This window comes from Acromyrmex echinatior, chromosome 7 (genome assembly GCF_024713525.1).
Source record: "Acromyrmex echinatior isolate Ae372 chromosome 7, ASM2471352v2, whole genome shotgun sequence".
Classification (NCBI taxonomy): domain Eukaryota; kingdom Metazoa; phylum Arthropoda; class Insecta; order Hymenoptera; family Formicidae; genus Acromyrmex; species Acromyrmex echinatior.
In genome coordinates this window covers 14,095,518-14,115,959 of record NC_141858.1, presented here as the reverse complement: position 1 = coordinate 14,115,959, position 20,442 = coordinate 14,095,518, and the positions used below count along the sequence as shown (strand labels likewise).

General features: G+C 32.6%; 4 protein-coding genes across 5 annotated transcripts in view; 1 reads left to right on the top strand and 3 right to left on the bottom strand.

Annotated features, from left to right (window-relative positions):
• LOC105153576 (cadherin EGF LAG seven-pass G-type receptor 1) overlaps positions 1-9,841 on the bottom strand; it is a 73,808-nt gene extending 63,967 nt beyond the window's left edge. The window contains exons 1-3 of the mRNA XM_011068492.2: positions 9,480-9,841; positions 8,555-8,882; positions 4,071-4,268 (exon numbers count right to left, since the gene is read on the bottom strand). Coding sequence (XP_011066794.1) covers positions 4,071-4,249 — 179 coding nt within the window. The 5' untranslated portion in view covers positions 4,250-4,268; positions 8,555-8,882; positions 9,480-9,841. The remainder of the gene's footprint in view (positions 1-4,070; positions 4,269-8,554; positions 8,883-9,479) is intronic.
• A 2,500-nt stretch (positions 9,842-12,341) lies between these two features.
• On the bottom strand, positions 12,342-16,538 carry dlt (codanin-1 like protein dlt). Of its 2 annotated transcripts, none has more exons than XM_011068516.2 (10): positions 16,168-16,538; positions 15,796-16,099; positions 15,430-15,706; positions 15,175-15,335; positions 14,510-15,100; positions 14,198-14,431; positions 13,758-14,120; positions 13,411-13,576; positions 13,074-13,342; positions 12,342-12,789 (listed from the first exon to the last, which is right to left on the bottom strand). In XM_011068516.2, exons 2-10 carry the CDS (start codon positions 16,075-16,077, stop codon positions 12,640-12,642), a joined length of 2,493 nt encoding a protein of 830 aa, XP_011066818.2. In that variant the 5' UTR covers positions 16,078-16,099; positions 16,168-16,538; the 3' UTR covers positions 12,342-12,639. The 2 variants fall into 2 exon arrangements, with proteins under 2 accessions (XP_011066818.2, XP_011066807.2); XM_011068505.2 differs by having other exon boundaries at positions 16,192-16,538.
• Positions 16,539-16,688: 150 nt separating this feature from the next.
• On the top strand, positions 16,689-18,630 carry LOC105154209 (ubiquitin-like protein 4A). The gene is made up of 3 exons (XM_087407949.1): positions 16,689-17,089; positions 17,388-17,493; positions 17,683-18,630. Exons 1-3 carry the CDS (start codon positions 17,042-17,044, stop codon positions 17,982-17,984), a joined length of 456 nt encoding a protein of 151 aa, XP_087264075.1. The 5' UTR covers positions 16,689-17,041; the 3' UTR covers positions 17,985-18,630.
• Gem2 (Gemin 2) lies at positions 18,170-20,367 on the bottom strand. Its single transcript, XM_011068482.2, has 5 exons — positions 20,050-20,367; positions 19,868-19,955; positions 19,644-19,802; positions 19,286-19,564; positions 18,170-18,360 (listed from the first exon to the last, which is right to left on the bottom strand). Exons 1-5 carry the CDS (start codon positions 20,154-20,156, stop codon positions 18,268-18,270), a joined length of 726 nt encoding a protein of 241 aa, XP_011066784.1. The 5' UTR covers positions 20,157-20,367; the 3' UTR covers positions 18,170-18,267.
• Between the last annotated feature and the right edge of the window lie 75 nt (positions 20,368-20,442).

The window sequence follows — 20,442 nt, the reverse complement described above, 5'->3', positions numbered from 1 at the left end:
TTCGCACGTACTTGCCCTTTACGCATTAAAATAAAATTGGTGAGTCTCCCTAAAGGGAGACACGTTTCACTTATATAGTAGAATTTTGTCTCACTAAATCACTCACGCACTTGCAGAGAAATTAGACTGAGTATTTTGATTTCTTCTGTTCTATATATTAACGAATTAGACGTTCTATTCTAGTACAATTTATGGAGGAATAACTGAGTGTGCGTAAAGTGTTTTAATTAAAAATTTTTACACGCACTATGTGGCGAGCTTAACCTGTTAACACGCACTCGAAATGGAAGCATTAAATTTGTAACTATCATAATGGACGGGTAGCTTACTGGTGTACATCGTTTTCTACAATAGCGTCCAGCAAAAAGCCCATATTTAAAAGACTCGCGCGTGTATGGGTGTATATATTCACATGAACTCGTCTAGTCACGTAACGGAATAACGGAAATTAAAATACTGCCCGCATGGAAGTCGTTGTGGAATACTACAGATATATTACGGTGTAATATTACGATATTCAGTTTTATTCAGTTCTCAAGTATTCCTTCAACACTTCAATTCAATGCCGCAATCTCCATAGCCAAAATTATAACCGTGATTTAATTTTTACCATGCATTATTCGCGATTTAATCTTTAATAATTATTTTGTAGGAAATAGAAGATATATATATATATATTAGGTGTTGGAATTAATTCGTAGCGTTTTTTAATGAAAGAATGTTATTTATTTCACATGAGCATTAAAAAATACATTAATGAAAGTACTTCCCATCACTTGTAAAACGCTACGAATTAATTCCAACACCTAATATATATATATATATATATATATATATATATATATATATATATAAAACATAAAATTCGCAATTTAATTGATACGTTTATCTCTTTATATTTATTATTATATCTAAATTAATTTAATCTCTTAACGGTGTGTAAAGAATAATTTAATATTACTACCTAAATTTGTAAAATGTTTTTCCTGTTTAAAAAATACAGAAAAGAAAATAGTTTATTTTTTATTTAATCTCTTCAAAAATTTCTTTTTTTTTATGGAAGATTAACTATTTAAATTCCAATTTTAATAACCGAATCTTTATATCGTTTATATATAATCCAGTAATAATACTGTAAAATGGAACAAAACTTTGAAAAGAAAATTATGCAAAACAGAATCATTTTACAAAAGAGGTCAATTCCAGAAGTTGTCAGATACCAATCGCTGAAATAAATGAGTGGTATCAAGGGGCGATATTGCGTACGTAATGAATATCATTGATCAAATATTAATTTGATTAAATATCAATTTGAATATAACTATACGATCGGAATAATGTAGAAATCTACCAGAAACATTATCACTCGCTTATCAAATGTGGAATCACTATAACAAAATCGATTCCATTTATAATATTATTTAATTTATTGCTAGAAAAATAAAAGTAAATAAAAAGAGGTGTTAAAAAATTATTGTTTAGTTTATATTTCCACGCAAGAGAATCGCAATTTAAAAAAATATTAAAATGTATATAAGAATAATCACAAGATAATATGATCAAAATACATAATGTACAAGAAGTGCAACATAAAACGGATCCCTCTTTCAATGACAAAGAAAGAAAAATTAATTGAATAATAACAAAGTAGTAATAAAATAGAAAGAATAATAAAGAAATAGATAAGCAATAAAGAAATGAAAATAGTTATAGGTATCATCGCTTCGTAATGAAAAGCTAACAGTTCATTCGCGATATTGAAATATCGTTGGATATACGTGAATAAACGAACGTGACTGTCGACAGTGAGCGATTTTCGCTTTTCTTCGGAAAAAAAAATACACAGAAAAAGGGGGAAAAGATGAAATTACGAAAAATCAAAGAGAGAGAGAACGACACAGAAAGGTAGCTTCATTATTATTGCAGACACGAGGATTATTCGTTTAACTTATAATTAATACTAACTAGCTCGAACATCTTTTCCACTAATTTCTTTATTTTTTTTTTAATATAATATTTTACACACGAAATTATTCTTTCCACATGAATTTAGTTAACTACTAAAATAGTGGTAAAGCTAGTAAATAAAATAATATATCTGAGAAGAAACTCTTTTAATGAAAAATAAACATAAAAGTTGTGTTTATAATGCTTCAGAGAGAGCTCCTTTGTTATACAATTACAAAATGTAAAATTTTATGGGCAATAGAAAAAAGCGAGCTCTTTCAAAAATTAACTTTCAAAAATACAATCATACAGAAATCCACTTAGCGGATTTAAAACTAGTAATATTAATTATCAATGTTAAAATAATAAATTCATATTACCAAAACTATAATAATGAAATTAAATTGGTGATAACGCCAACAAAATATCAAAAGTAAAATAATAATTCATGAAAAATATAGAGATGCAACTCGTTAAAGATATCGAAACTCAGCAAACTTATATAGCAAGAAAACGTTATTTTAAAATCCCACAGAAAAACGTATGGAGACCTGTTGAACTCAACCAGATCGACTTGGTAAAAATCTGAAAATTTTCATATGGATCCATACTTATTTTCGTTTTTCGCTTATTTAACAACTTAAGAAAAGAGTAAAGGAAGTTATTTTTGCTACTATTCACTACTATTATAAATGTGAAAATGTCGAAAGAAAAGTATGACCGATATTATAGATATTTTCTGATATCGGTGATCATCTCCATTACGAAGAAATTTCGTCGATTTTCTTGATATATCGAAATCTCTTGGAAGCGAAATATGAGAAGGATTTACATTGAGTAGGAGAATGGGATAAAACGTCAGAAGAACGGCGCGTTTTATCGATGCCATTTGCGACGATACCTTTTGTCCAGCCTTTTCTGCTATATCGAAGATTGCCGGTCTTTCTTCGATCGATCGAATTGTGCGCGAAGGGAAACTTCGTGATTGCACTTTCCCATTTCCCAGCAATTTCCGGAATGGGACATGATCGATCGTGAAACTTTATCTCTCTCACGTTCTCACTCTTTCTTCATTTTCCTTCGTGTGTGTCATTCTCTTCGCAGCATTTCTTCGCAAACGATTTGATTCACGTTCGAAGGTGAAGGTCAGAATGTCATTTACAGCAAAGAGAAACACGAGTCATCGATTTTGCGATTATCGACAGGATAAAATTTCTAAAGTTGCGGATCGTTATAAATATATACGATATTGAGAAATTAGATCGCAGGAAAAACGCAGGAAAAAAGGACTTCTCTTCATCGAAGGAAGGAGGTCATGGAAGAAAATCGAAGTGTAAAGTCGTTTAGTATTCCGGCGGTATCGTCTTTCAACGTAAAGGTACACCGATTAGCTCTGTGACGAACAAATCGGCGATCCATAAAGAACCGCGAACGAAATTGCCGACGTGCCGAAAATAAAAGGATATAAAGTAAACGTGACTGGCGTATCATCGAATTTTCTGACCGATTTCTCAGTTAAATTGTTGTACATTTTTCAGAAATACAGCACACGAAATAATAACTTGCAAAATGAAAAACGTGTCATTAACAGACAATCATGCAATTTTTTTAATTTTTACAATATCGTTAACCATTTTGTCTTTAATAAAATCTACAGGAAGAAAACGTGATATAACATCATTATTTTCATCCTGTTACGAACTAATCCGATTAAATTCTTCGTCGAGATTCTTAGAATACAAATGAAACGATGTAAAAATTGCAAAATTACAAGTAATAAACGATTAATCTAAAACGTAGCGAGAGTGAAAAGAAGATAGAACATAAACATTAATTAATCAACGTTTCTTCTTTGCTGGTAATAATAAATAATTAAATAAGAGAATACTTCTCGCGTGATAATTATATCTCGAGAGATAGAAAAAATGAAAATGCAATTTTCTAAATATTAATATTTAATTCTAATATTCTTCTGTCTTATATCTTATTCTATTAACCATAACATTTTATTGCACAGTTATTAACATATTCTTTAGCGCGGTTTTTCAATGCTTTCGTATCCGAGAAAAATTCCATACAATCAAAAAATATTAAATAAACACTTTGCTTAAAGTTAAACTTACCTATAGGTGATGAACGCAAACACCAGGGCCACCAGAGACAGGCTTCCTCCGAGAACGACGATGAGGCTGAGCACGCCGTCTTGGTCGAAGGAACTTGCGATTCCCGTGGAAACGCCATTAGCTATTCCGCCGCCGGGTTGCGGAAAACCATGAATTGCGCCGGTGTAGAGCGTCTCCATGTCGCCGTTATACCAGCATCTACGAACGACAGAATAAATCCAATTTATCAAACGAATACAAATGAAAAGCAAACATGAAGATAATTAGAAAGAAAAGGATAATTAATATATGTAAGGGAAAAATATGGAGACATATGCCGCTTTTGAATTTTTAATTACCACATATCCTTAATTAAGGGAAATGATAGATAATGAAAAATAGGAAAATAGATTTAATTAACTGGAATTAATTAATGCATGCGGCAGCGCAAATACTTTTGCCATTTACCCGATCCCGATGAAATTAAAGGAAGAACAAATTAATAATAAACGTTTATCGCAATATAGCTTCGGTTTTCATCGTCGTAAATTTTAATTAGCAACAGAGACTATTAACTCTCGGGACGTGGATTTTGACGATTCAAAACGTTAGGGATATCAGAGATTACCGCACCCGAGGAAACAGTTTTGTGTAATATATTCGGGCTGCTGCACGTGTTACTATTATATCTCTGGACGATATCAGAGAATTCGTCCTGAGTAAATCTTGGTCTAGCATTACTGGAACAAGGACACTTTATATCGTATATTATATAATACTGTAATTTAATTTTCTTGTCATAAAGATAATGCAGAGTTTAAAATGATTTCAATTATATTTAAATATAAAGAACAATTATATATATCTCTACGATTTTTTTTAATATTTAAGAAAATGAAAGGAAATAAAGTAAACGCGAAATATGTTTTAATTATTTAAATATCATTGGCAAAATAATAACAACAATTCCGATATGCCAAACGCGTGTTAACTTATTTTTCTCAACTCACACATTTTGATTAAAATTGTAAAATCAATTATCTCCGAAATATATTGTTTATCTTATTTTGTTATTTCCCCGTGCAACAATTCTAAATTATTTATCAAAACTGCAAACCCTGATCTCAACTCATCCGATACGAGCTCCAACAACTGTCGGACTTGTTCCAATTTATTTCACTAGCACGCATTGACGAACACGCGAATCTTTTTTCAAAGAATATCATCGTAATTAAATCAAATATTTAAAAAAAGATAATCAAATATACATATATTATGTATTTTATTTTGAAAATGACATAATCAAACGGTGTATTCAATACATAATTGATGTAGATAATTAATTAAATATCTCTGTTTTTCGCATATACACGTTTGATAACCATTTATTTACGTAAACAAAATTGGATTTCATTATCTCAATTCGACGTAAATGATTTTATAATTCATACGAGCATGAACCTTATTGTGGAAAACATGGACGTGCCGTGAAATCGTATACAAGATATATTGAATGGTGATGTTAGCCGATCAAATATAATTAACTTGTTAATTGTGAGCACAACATTTGCATTGTCAACTTCGGGTAACAATGTACGAGCAAAAGTTTTCCACGTCACGGCAAATCGATCAATCTTTCTCATGAACTGGTCAGCAAACGAGATTTTTAAATTAATAATAATACGTATGCTAATTTCCAAGTTGTTAGTTCAATCACAAAGTTTTAATTGAATCAACCATTTTAAAATCTTCAATTAATAATTTAAATTTTGCACGAACACAATGTAAACGTGTTTTGATGTACTTTTTATGTGTTTTTTATTTAGCCATCACCTAGATTCATTATAAATGTTTCTTTCCCCTTATAACTTGCATATACCAGTAGCAGATTAATAATACTGTGACACATTTATTATTATTATTAAATAAGTATTGATGTTATACTGACTAATATAATTCATTAATTTAGTTAAATTATTAAATTATTGATATAAAACCGACTTAATTAAATTATTAATATAAACACACTCTTATTAATATCGACACACTCTTACAAATATCAAAAAATGTTATTTGTTAAAGTAATTAATTGTTATTTTAATAAAAATATTTACAAAATTCTTTGTTTATTGTTTTTGTTAAAATCATATCCTCCATGTTTGTCACTTCATATTCTAATTGAGTGAAAGATGAGAAGTTACTTTGCAAGTAACATGATTTTTATTTCTTCACGACAATACTTTTCACGCAATAACACACACAATTCATCATCCATCTCGAGAACTTTCACGACACCTTCCCCTAGGAAAGCAAACTGTATGACATTAACGGTGAAAAGGGCTTCTAACCTTTATCCGACATTCGCCATGTAAAAGCGTACGAAAGCCGTGCTTCTCTCGTTTGTACGAAATTCACTTTTGCACATAATTACCTGTATGTATAATTAATATTTGCATAATATTTTCCTTTATAAAATTTTATTCCAAATTTTCCTTCTTCTTTCTATTCTTCGGATTTATATAGCGAGAATTCTTTTTGATTGAAAGATTAAATTCCATTATATTATAAAGAAAGCACAATTTGTATTCATTTGATAATTTTACCTTCGTTTATTAATAGTAGAATAGTATTATGGGATAGTGTATTGGAGGGGAATGAAATATAGCATTTCGGAAGCCATCAAATGTCATATATATTGCAATGATGAACGCGATCTACGTGCAACCGACTGGAAGTGCGAAATGGGACATGTCACGTTAACTATTCCAATCAGCACTAGTTGACAACTGCGCGCTACGTAATAATGTTTAATGGCATTCGATGATAGTTCTGCATATCGATCAATGACGATATTGGTTATCAATCGCTCAACCAAAATACAAAATACAAAATACGTGATAGATAATATTGAGTAACTGTTTTCAAGCCCCATCCGATGAACATTCGCGCAAATTAATATCCATTCATCATTTTATTTTGTTCTAAGCTTCACTATACTCGTCCTAAAAACTTTCCGCAATATTTTTGGACATTCACATCTGTATTGCGCAAATTGCGGCCAATGAGTTGACGACTGGTGCTGATTTATTGGAAGATTTACAGATAATTCGGCCTTACAACAAACTGACATGACTGTCTTTTTTGTCCAGATATACAATGTCCCGATATGTGTATTGAAAAATTATATTTTCAGTAAATATTACAATCAAGTAAAGCTCATTTTAAAAGGAATTGCTTAAACTTTAACCAAAAATATTGTAAGTACAGTTATTACTGTATTATGATACCGTTATTAATATATCAAAAGTTATTTGCGTAGAATTTCATGTAACATTTCAAATGTACGAAAATCTTTTATGGGATACGTCTGCCATTAAAATATTATTTCAAAGCGAATATAAAAATATTGATTTCCAACATTTGTATTTTAAATACCGCGTTAAATGCCGGTAACTTTTACTTTAATATAAGAGCATACGAATATGATTTTCTATAAACATTCTATTCGATTTTCCTCGCTGCAACTACCTAAAAGTAATTGATTGTAATATATATATATATTTGTATTACATGTTATATATGTCTATCAATGAGTACTTTATATCATTACTCATTTCATGCATATTTTATTTTTATATCTGTTTACGACGCAACGTAAAGATCAGCCATCAATGATCGGTGTTTTGGCGTAAATAAATATTAGAGTAAGTCGAATATAAGGAGAGAATAATAGGACCGTAAACAAAGCTTTTAGCAGTAAAAGTTGGACTTTTACCTTTTGTTGTCTCAATTTTCGCCTCCTAAAAGCTTACGTTTCTGTCATTTTTCCTTTAGTGACCGTATATGCGGAGTATACACATACAAGTTTGATGTAAGAAAGTAACTTAATGTACTTTCTATGTAAGGAAACTATAAAAGTATTGGCGTAAGCGAAATAAATTAGTTTTATTTCTTATTTCAACTTCATCCCTTACGCACAACTCGCGCAGTAAGATTGTTAGCTGGTGCTAATATGATAAATAAAATAAAAATTACCACAATTGCATATTTTGATTTCTTACACCAGACTTACTCCGTATTGTAATCGAGTACTTACATTTGATTTACATTCCGATTTATATGATTAAAGTTTAGAGCATTCGTGGAGCGAAAATTAAAAGTAAGCCAATTCTATTGATTTTTATTTTCCCCAAGGTGTTCAAATGAAAACTAAGATTATAAGCATTTTCGTAGTCCATTTTTATAATTAGGACCATCTTAAGTACAATCTTAAGATATCATGAGCTGAATTAGTATAAACATATATTTATCTTAAAACAGTGCTTAAGATAAAAATACTTGAAGAAAAATACTTGAAACAACTACATGTATGAATAAAATTATAAAGATGTAAAGATGCTTAATGCTGTGTATTTTCTCACAAAATTGATTTTTATTGTTTATTACTTAAGACGATCTTAAAATAAGAACTGATCCAGCGTTTTTTCCAGATGAGTCAGACTTACTTCGCACTCTTGGCAGAGACGCGTCGACAAAATGGCAGGATCAACGGATCAGCAGACAACTCCGTCGCTCATGTTTCGCAGTGACGATCCATGTGACGAGCGCGGCAGGAGTCACGTGATGGCGCAAAACGGCTGCTTCGCGTGTTCCGCGAGACCGGCACCGGCCGGCACGTCGAACGGGAAATGCTCACCCTGATCGTTATCACTCCTTGATACGACCGACGCTCTGCTGCGCATTCGAATTCATCGCGTTTCTTTCGCGCTTCTGCCTCCGAGAGTCGCGGCGTTCCTTACGCCAACAAGTTCTGATGCACGTTGTCGGTCATGTCTGCAAAAATTTTGCAAAATGATAAAGTTGATAAGAAAACGGATCACTTTAGTGACTCTATAATTTTATTTAATATGGCGTCGATCGAGTTTGTAAGAATAACAGGTTGCGATATATCGTTTAATAAGGGTACGCGTTCTGAAACGTAACTAAGTTCACGTCACTACCAGAGTTTTCGGTTACATTCTAGAACATTCTCTCCGAAAAAATTTTTACTCGATTTAAGTATACGTTATGTGTACCATATATTTCGAGTAAAATTTTCATCGGAGAGAACGTTTCGAAATTATATAGTTATGTTTTGGAACGCATCTCAAGTGGGGGGAATTATTTTCGTTACGATCAAATTCAAATTATCGAAGTATCGATTCAAATAAAGCGAATGAGATGTTAACAAAATCTATCGAGATATTCGAAGGACTTGACGAGATTTTCGTATTTCTCATTCGACGAGATCGAATGTTCACTCGAACGAAAGATAAATTTACATTAATACACGGGGTTTATTGTTAAATGCGGCTACATACAAGCTAATTAATGTATTCAATTTTATTTTCACGTCAATAAATCACGCGGAAAGAGCAATGAGATTTTTACCGTGTCTTCCGTTTCGTCCTTCAGCAACCATCAAGATTCCCGACTCTTATCTTCGTTTATCAGTCATTCGCCACCTGTCGAAAGCGGTCTGTCTTTCCGGTAAATCGGAATCGCGCCGCGAGAAACGGCTTTGATCGACAGCTAACTTAACTCAACTCAGCATCGCGATACGACGGCGAGTGAAATAAAAATCGGACGACGGATTAATTCGCGGGCGAATCAACCGGGATCAGTCGTACCATCGTCCGATAGATCGCGGACGGGAAACCCGGACACAAATGCGAACGCGACGGACCGCGGATCACGACTGCGAGGAACTCGTTCGCGCTCCGCGAACGCGCGCGCGGAACTGCGCCGCGCATGTACGCGCGCCGTACGGCGTGAAGTTTGCCCAATCTCTAGGGGAACCGAGAAATTCCGCTCGATTATGTACCGCGCTTGTCTTGAAAATTACTTATTTCTCTCGCGACGGTATAATTGAATTATTTCAAGAAATGTATTAGGCAGTGCGCTTACAAAAATATTACGGAGCACAGAGATTGTTTCTTTTATTAATCCATGTTACCTAAATCAACCAGATGTTTTTTTCATTGTTTTTAGTTGATTTCTTCATTGTAATTGAGTTCAGATTTTAAGTCCCTCACCAAAACATATTGAATATGTTGATAGAAATTTTAGAGATATATCTTTTACTTAATTGTATTAACTTGCAAAAATATAGTAAATGCAAAAAGCATTCTTATAAAAAAAATTTGTATTTAAAAAGTTTTATTAAGATTCTTATAAATTTAAAAAGTTTTATTATAAACTAATACCAAGATAACGTCTTAATCACATGTCTTTGACATTAATAAGATATCATTAAAACTTTTATCTTGTTTGCTCAAGAAAAATTTAAATGGTATAATATACAAAATATTTTGGCAATATTTTTTTATAAGTTCTTGAACATATCCGGGTTTGCCTTCACAATCGGATTGAATATTTTTCTCATATCGGATTTGTGACAGATCTCGTACTGCAGTTACGGTGAATGAAAAAGAGAAAAACAAACGGATGTGTTGAAAACAGGTCGCGTGTCCACGCTCGAAAAATCACGTAAAATTATATCGCGCGTGGATTTATGGCACGAAAAGTTTCTGAATACCACGTGGCGCAATATGGCAATAACAATATTTCTTGCATGCAAAATAACTCATCGACATGTTACAAATGAAAATCATAAGTATTCCTTCTCAAAATTTCATATTAATTTAAATGAAATTTCACGACGCAACTTCAGACTAATCGATCTTTAAATCCAATAATCGAAGATATTTTTAATAACTTGAAAGTAAAGAATAGAACTAATGCTTTGTTAATATATTGTACACATAATATTATTTTTCAATAAAATGAATGATAGTTATAAAAAATAAATACATAAATAAATAACATGTTCGTGTTTTTTTTTAATAAAATTTTTTTTAAATAAAATTTTTTTAAATAATTACCCAGTATAATAAAATTAAGAATCATTGATTATATTTAAGCAATCAAATATAATGTACGTATTTATTGAATGAAATTCTACGAAAAAAATATTCTACGAGATTTTTCTTTTTAGTAGTACAATTAATATTAATGTCATACTTTTTTTAGCACGAGATAAATCGAATAAATAACTCAATAAATCAATAGATCGTTAACGATTTAAAAGAAATGTCTGCCTGTCATTCACGAGAACGGAAAATTTTCAGTCATTCGCTCGTAACCAAGATACCGTCATCGGACGAGGTGGACAATCATTGAGAGTTATGGTAATGGACGACCTAATTTCGAAAGGACAAAAGGACTATCCTCGTTCCGCCAGGACAATATGCCCGGCTGTAACAGAACTGTTCAAAAAGATAGGTCTTTGAAGACTATCGACCCGTTGATATCCATCCTTTGCGCAAATAGGAATTAGATACTAGTTTCAATTAGCATTGGCATTAAAACACATTTCACTTGTTACGTTTAGATAAACAATTATAAATTATTATATTGTAGAAATAAATTATTCATGTTCTGATTTTTCTACAACATAACAATTTATGATTAATAACGTCTATACTAGAATAAAATAATCATTAATCTTAGTTGTATAAAGGGTCTCACATTAACAATACTCTACAAGATTTATAGTCATTTGTGACACTCCAACTGTAGCAACGTGAGCCTGACAATAATAACGATGTGCATTGTATTACCTCACCAAAATAGAAAAGCACCCTCGGGGTGAATCTAAAGATACGGACATTCCAAGTTGTAACGCGTGTCAAAACATGATTTTTTAAAAAGCTATTATCATATCTTATAGTCAAGTACATATTAATTGAAACGAAACGCGGTTCTCGTTAAAGCGGAGCAATTTGTTTATTTATAAATTAGTAGACAAGAGAAAGATCCACTCAGCGAGAGTTCATCAACTTAAATGATAGATGAACTCCAAATTGCCTCGCTTAAGATTAATATTAATTAGTTGTTAATATTTTATTTCTTTAAAATAATATGATCCACGCAGAAAAAAATAAAGATTCAAGTTAAATAACTTTCCAATAATTTACTTACGTATATTTGACAACAGAGCGTGACTTCGGTAACGTGTATCTCATTACACAAGTACTGTCGAGTCTGAAGGTACGATAATCTGATTTCATTGTATGGGATGGAGCAATAGTCCGGCATTCGGAGTTGCGGGAACGGAGTGAAGTGGATAATCTAATTTGTGAAGGACAAAAGAGGGTTACAATCGCATAGTAAGGAGTGCTCGCGTACACGTATAAATGAAAATATAGGAAATACGGAAACGTGAAGAAATGTTATTGATGTGAACGTTGATTATAAAATATATATAGTGTATTTTTTTTCAATTACCGTCACATACAAAAAGTTAAAATTTATTTTCCTACTCATAAAATACTTGTTCATATACATATCCAAAACGAATCATACGTATGCATTTTCGTTATGTATACAAAACAAAAATGCTTCATATTTGTAATATACAACAATATACGCAAATATATTTATATATACATAAGATAATAATTATATTTACAGAAATTCATCTCAACAAAGTCATACTTTCCAATTATCGCAGTATCGTTAACTATACCTACGTTAACTATGCATCAGTCTATAGTTCATCATCGTCACAAAATTCAATCTCGTGATATGTTTCAGCTATCCAGCCAAGGAAGTACTTGACTTTCTCTGTCGCTTCATCATTGGCTTTGTAGCCCTCAATAGCCTCGGACAGGCACTTCGATAAAAGTTTTAACAAAGGCTGTGGATAATAAAATCGATGTTAACAATAGATATATGATCTAATCAACATCAGGAATTTAAAGCAACTCGGATACTAAAAAGTCACTAAAAATACTTTGTGAAAATATTTCGTCCAATTACATGTATATATTACATCTCTTATTTTTCATCATTAAAAAAAATCTTTTTTAATTTTATATTATTTGTTTAATACTAAAATTATAGAAAGTAATAATACATAAATATTTATTAATTCCATTATTTTATTTCAAATAATTCGGATTATATCGCATTTAAACTTACCACAGGCCAGTCTTGTCTAAATAAAGCTACACATTGATCGCTCAGACTATCTCCATTGAGTATCTTTGTTTCTAATAATCTTTTTAGAAATTTGCCAAAAATTGGCCATAAAGCGTCGTTTTGTCGTTGCATTAACAACATAATATTTCTAGAACACAGTATTCTATGCATAGGTGAATCATCTTCGTCATTTCTTAAACTATCCGACAACCATACTTTAATCAATTTGTCCTGGACTTCTCGCGTAAAGAGATCCGTTCTATATGCCACTAAAAATGTAAAATATCATAATTATAATTTTATCACACTCTTGAGATTTCAGTATTATCAAACATACCTAAAAATAGCGCAAAATCTATACTAAGATAACACAAAACTTTCTGTGGTCCTGGTAATAAATCATCTCTTTGATTGAATGATTGGTACAGTTTATCTACAGTATCCAATACAGACGAAATAGTCAATCCTATACCATTGTTATCCAACATATGCCATATTAATCCCTATAAACAAAAACAAGTAGAAATATGTCTAAATATTAATAGCTTAAAATCATTAATTTTAGAAACAATAAAAATTAATGTTTTTGTTTTAAAAATTATACACCTAACGCGTCAATGTATGTATCCGAATTTTAATTATTAAACTCTTTAATAAATCAAGTTTGTGTTATTATATTCTTACTCGAAGCTCGTCCATCATAGTAGTAGGATTAGGAGCATCCATATTGTGATATTTTTCCTGCTTGGAATGCACAGGACTATTGTTTCGAAAGAACCTATTAATCTCAAGTTCCATATCCTTTATAAACAAAGAATCACCGGCAATATGCGACTGAATCCACTGATTTATTCGTTCCATCGCCATTCTAGTTGCAATCTTAATGCACATTTCTTTGACTGCCGTTAAAGAATCTTCTGCTAATAAAGATTCTATCGATGCCGCGACTCGCGTTTCGCAAATTGCTAGGATTGTTTTCTCACACTGATCCTTCAATTCTCTCGACGCGTTGTTGGCCAATGTATTCATGTCACTTACAAGTAAAGCCTAAACACCAAACTATTTAAACTTAATCCTTTTTCATATAACATGAAATTTTCTTTACAATCGCGTAAAGATATTACCTTAAATTCGTTGAAGTAATTTTTTGACAATTCACTCTGTTCATCGGAGTCCTTCTCGATATGCTTGTGTTTCAGAATCTTTCTGAAAGAATTTAAGTTTGCTTCTCGCGATGAAGTCAATAAGGTGTTGCATATATGTTTCACGCAAGTTGACGCAACTCTTTCGGAAACAAAATCAACAGTCTTCCGAGTAGAAGCTGGTTGACCATGGAAAAAGGCTTCTTCCAATTGTAACTGCCATAACAGAAATTTATTAAGTGTACAGTAACATAGAGCAATATTAGAAATATAAATATATTGAATAAAAAATACCTCCAAGTGTTTTGCACGAGTAGTGCCTCCTAATCTACGTAGTTGACTAGTAACAGGTGTAATATGCTTATTAGAATTAATATTCAAATTCGTCCCATTTCCATGAAACACAGAGAAAGTCGATTCCATTCGCGGACAGCACATACGCATCGTTCGATCAGTAATTATATCTAATTTGTCAAGATTACTTTTAACAGGAATCACACAATCGACGGAATGTGAGTTTTTTCTCTTTTCGAAAAATTTTTCCATCTGTTTGAGACTCTTTAGTTCCTTGATTTTACAAGTCTTTTGCCAGACAATATAGAAATCTCTGGGAAAGTTTGATAGCTCAAACAACCAACATAGGCTGGATTTAAGCAGCATAGCCGATTGTTGAGAAATAAGACAATCGGGGGTAGTAAGATCGGTCTGATTTATAGCATGATAAATATAATACAATAGTTCCAAGATTTGCTTATAATATGGCAGCCGAAGCGATACAATATCCATCATAGCTAGATATTTAACTATCCAAGGTATCGTCAGTGACAGTTTGCCTTCGATTATGGCATTCTGAAGACAAACTTGTAAATTTAATGATGGTAATATCTAATAAAACAATTGAAAAGATTACTTAAAAAGAATTTGACAGCTTTTAATATTTGAATTTTTATGTTACGTACCTTACTTCTTATCTCTATTTGTGTCATTATAATCTCTTTAGTAGTATTTGATTCAGACCTATATGGTAATGATACTAAAAGACCTAATACCTTCGCAAGAAGCCTCAAGCTGGCTAAACAAGTAATAAAATTCTGTTGCGTTTGATCATCAACCATTGTTTCTGCAAAATGAAAAATCCAGAAACAAATAGTTTTCCTAAAATTTTAAATAGAATATAAACAGTCATGAAATCATTAAAATAATAAAAACTGTACCTGAGTCTTCTATTTCACTATTAGCAAACTGAGTATCGTTCAATTCCATTATTTCATGTACAAAACAATTCTCCAAATATGTATAAAATATCGGATTAAATGCATGCAATATAAAATCTTTAAAAAATTCCTGCATGCCAGGAAACGAAGGACCAACACTCTGACTCTGCGATGGTAAGGGAGTCACAAATCTCTTGCTGAGTTGCGTTAATTTTTCAGGATTAACATGTTTTAAAGCTTTCAAGAAATTCAAGCTCTCGTCATCCACTACATCATCCTACAATTCATAATAATACGATTGCTTCGTTATTGAGAATATTCTTTTTATAGCGATATAACAAAGCATGTTAATAGTTTTGAGCTTACCTGATGTCTATTCTGTATACACGATATTAACAATTGCGATTTAAATAACCTAGCAATGTGATAATAATTAGTACAGTCATTGTGCATCGTCAACATGCTTCTTATCTTGCCACCCAGTGCAATTTGGAACACCCATCCTGGCACCAAATGATTTTCCTCCCAAATTCTAAGAATATCGTAAAAAGCGTCTCTTTGCTTCTTAAAAGTATGGAACGAAATGGCAGATGAGAAATTCTCGCGATTGTCAGTGTCAATTTGAAAAGACACGTTTATCTCCCCCATGGTACACGTCAATTTTTGCGGGCTATAAATAGTAATAAGTATTTAAATATTATATTAAGTAACGAAAAATCATGAAAAAATAATTCATACAAGTAATTCGCGTTAAATTATAACCTCTTTGCTGATCGAGTATCTCGTTCCTTTTAATTAAACATTTTAACATATTTATTTTTTCAGGCCACAATTTTGAAGGTTAAATTTTCGGAACATTTGGAGAAATTCGGAAGAGTATTATCGAGGAGCACGAGATTTTAATTAGACAAAGGTTATACAATCAATGTTATTGTACAATCTTCAATCGCAAAGTGCACATTTTTCAATGTAGAGATCGTATTTTCAAACATATGGATACGTATCACCGCATTCTAATCTATCTCGCTTTATAAGCTTTGTAACCGTAACCGGGTCGGTCAAATTAGGTTAGGTTAATTAACAGACAACCATGGCTTTTTGATAGAAGAATGTGCCTGCATTTTAGATGCCACTACTGAACTCCAATAGCGCCTCCACTTGCACAAAATCCGAACTACATAGAATATTTCCAGCGGATAACACATATTTTTGATTCTGTTCCGTGCTAAGTACGTTCACCTACTCTACAATTGCGTGAAGTGCTCTGACGATTGGAGGAATTGTTACGAGGCATCGCTTTTACTATCGATATCCGCTCGGACAGGCAGATCAGTATATCGATATTCCCGTGTGTCGTTATTCCCGAAAATCCCGAGGGAGAAGAAAGAGAAGAGGAGTGAATAGTCGATGACGCTGATGACGCTGTGTCGTGAATCGTGCGAACGCAAAATATAACCTCTCCGGCGCATAAGATGCGCCAGCTTTTGTCAGTCCAGTCAGAGTCAGAGACACCACTATTTCGAGAAACCTGATCTCGCTGCGTGCCCCACACGCGTTTGTGCGTCCCACGATCAAACAATTCCGTCTCCGCAATCCTCATCGGCCGCTCATCATGAAAGTGATCGTGAAGAAGCTGCAAGGGAAAGAGTGCGTCGTTGACGTGAGTACGGCATGGCTGTCGCGCCGCTCCCTTGTTTTTTCGCGAAAGCATCCGCGACTTCCTCTCGTGATCTGAATTCCATCGCAGACCAATACTAAAAATCGGAGTCAAGCTAACGATTGTCATTATCTTAAATGAATTCACGTGCTCGAACGTCCGTTAAAGTAAAAAATTAAGGTTATAGTCCGCTCGAACGAGCATCCTTCTGACGTCAACAATTTTTTTTTTCTCCAAACATCTCAAGAATGTTTTCGTAGAAATTACTTTCATGTCGTTATGTCGCGTCGTATGATTTTAGATATTGCCGTCAGAAACAGTGTTGGAGTTAAAGCACAAAGTGAGCGATCTCTTGGGCATCGATGTACCACAGCAGAGATTATTACTCACTGGCAAGACTTTAGCGGGTAAGAATACTCGATCTCAGAAGCTTTTCATTTAGAGGCACAAATATTCTTTATTTGTTGCTCATGAAAAATTAAAAAAGATAGAATGACGTTTATATCGACTCGTGTCACTAAATGGAAAGCATTCCTCATCTAGCATTGTATATCGTAATGATTTTTTGTTACAAATATTTTGTTTATTATCTTCAGATGAAAATCCGCTAAGTTTTTATCCGGGAATCAAAGATGGCAGTAAGTTAAATCTTTTGGTGATCAAGAAGGCAGAGGAAGGCTCCAGCGAGGCGAGATCTTTGCCCCAACAGAAAGCCGGTATCCATCTGCTAAGAGAAGAGGTCTCACGGGTGCTTAGGCATTATTATACAGTATCCGAGACAGAGTCCATAGTCAATGAGCTGATAAAGGACTTGAAAAATAAAGTGAATAATCTTAGTTACGATGATCTAGAGAGACTAGCCACTGCGTTACTCCAGGACCAAGAGAACGTAGCTTAAGGATCACTCAAGATTATCCAATTTTCGCTTACCAATTGATTATTGTAATACGAGTTTATTTAATTGAAGCATTGCCTTATATTATATATCGAATCCTTTAATAATTGGTATTGTGTATTTAAAGCGCGATCATACTGACTAAGCAAGACTTGAAACTTAATGTACTATTTACTACGTTTGGAATCTAAGGATAATCTTATGTGAAGTTTATTAAAAATCGCTGTATGTACACAGACATATATCATGTCGCGTCATAAATAATTATATGCACAATAGGAAATTGTCAAGGATCTGCCAAGTCTAATTGACGAAAATATCTCGCTACTAGACAGATGAACAAGTTCAGCGCTCCCAATTCCTGCGCATCCAATTCTCTCTAAAAAAAAAAACACAAAAAAGAAATAGCGAGATTTTAAAGACAACGTTAGTAAATTCTGACGTGAACTTTTGTAGATATTAACAAGACCACGAGTTAGTTTAGGCATAGAAGAAAAGTTCAGTCTCTTATTTTCTCAATCTTTTGTAACCCGACAAACGCGAGTTTTTATTATCGCCTGAACCTTTTTCTAATATCGGGAATGACATAGCAACAGTAAGTAGAGGAAACAGGAAGTTATATGCAATAAAAATGTTTTGTTAATAGAAATTCGGCGTTTTCTTTTTGTCCCTTCTTTTCTCCGTATTATTTTGTAGCGATAGATCACCCGCTAACAATAAATTCTAACTGAACTTTTCTTTGTAAAATTTATAAATTGATGCTTTAGAACCAATATATTTGACCTAAAGAACCAATATGTTCTGTTATGTTATCATTTGCTATTCTTAGAAAAGAAACATTGACTCGTACTTTTTCTATGCCTTCAGGATCAAATATAACTATATATAAATCTTATATTTTTAGATAATAAATTTTTTTATATTAAATAAATGACATAATTAGCGTTAAGAAAAAAATATTTGATTTTTTTATTTGCTTAAAAGGCATATCTTTCACATCTTATCGAGATATTCAATCTTGAAATTTTTACACAATTGCTCTTTTTGTGAGAAATGAATATTGTATGAATTGAAAAGCAATCAAGTTAAACTTGTTGATCCTTTTCTCTTTTCGTTTTCTGAGGTATAGAACAATATTGGTTGATTTAGGCTGGGTTCAGGCAGACGCTATTAACACTATTTGTGTCATTCTATTTTCATCGTCCATTAAACGTGAAACAAGGATAGTATGACATAAATAGCGTTGATGATTAATTGCAATATGTTATGATATTGAATTAGCTTGATCAAATAATGAACATTACAGTATCGGCACGAATGACGGAACATGCTCGAGCCAATGAGCGCAGGCAGGAACAAGTATCAGGCTGCAATGGTTGCTCCAAAATCACAAGTAACGTATAGATCCACTGGCCTATTTTATATTCAACTTTTCTTTCAGTTTCCACGAATTGCACCAGATATTCTAGTACCTGTTCTACATCAGACTGACTAAAGCAAAACAGAGTATTCAGTGTTGGTTCAATTTTTTCTTCACCACCTAAACAGAAGCTGATCCAAGCATTCTGATCATCTATGTCTGGCTGTAATATCGAAGAAAAATTAATATAACTCATAATTTTCTCAAATTTTAGATAAGTATTTTATAAGACTTGTATATACCAAATGAATGTCAGGTGGTTTCCACTTGCGCTTGCCTATTAATATCTCATCTTTCAATTGGCTGATATACAGTCTTAACTTGGAAAAGTCTGCAACCTGATATTGTTGCCATTCCACGGTTGGCTTGAGATTTACTGGTGCTTGAACGCATCCTGCTAACTTTTATAGTCATATTCATTCCATGATTGCGAAATTTATGACACGATTTACAGAAATTAACTTACAGTCTCCACATACGCTTTTGTAGGCTCCTTCACACATGAGGGATCTAAATTAGCCACCACTACATCCGCACATTGTCTGGCTTCTATTCTGCAATAAAACAGAACAAATATGCAGGTGGTTTAAATTGAAAAATTTAAGAAAATGAAAAAAAAAGAGTAGCTGAAAAAAAATGCCAACTTACACTACTCGTTTGATGTACTCTTCCCCGGAAGAAGGTGGCAATGACAGATTAATATCTTCGTTTATTTCTCCCACCACAAATGCCGGTTTTTTTAAGTAATCCATCATAATTCGGATAATTATTCAGTTTAATTAATCAACTTAAAAAAATTGAAGAAATTACATTTAGTCTACGCATTTTTGTCTGAAACGAAGAAATATGACCGAAAAGAGTGTCGCTCTTCCTCGTGGACCAAAATATTAATCGTAGAAGATAGTAGAAATTTTAAGTTTGTCATTAAGGTTAAGAAATCTGTTATATCGTCAATATAACAAACTGCGCATGCGTTAGGGGTACTACATAGCTATGCACTGACGATAAAATCGCAGTGTTGAAAATAAATGTGGTGCGAGT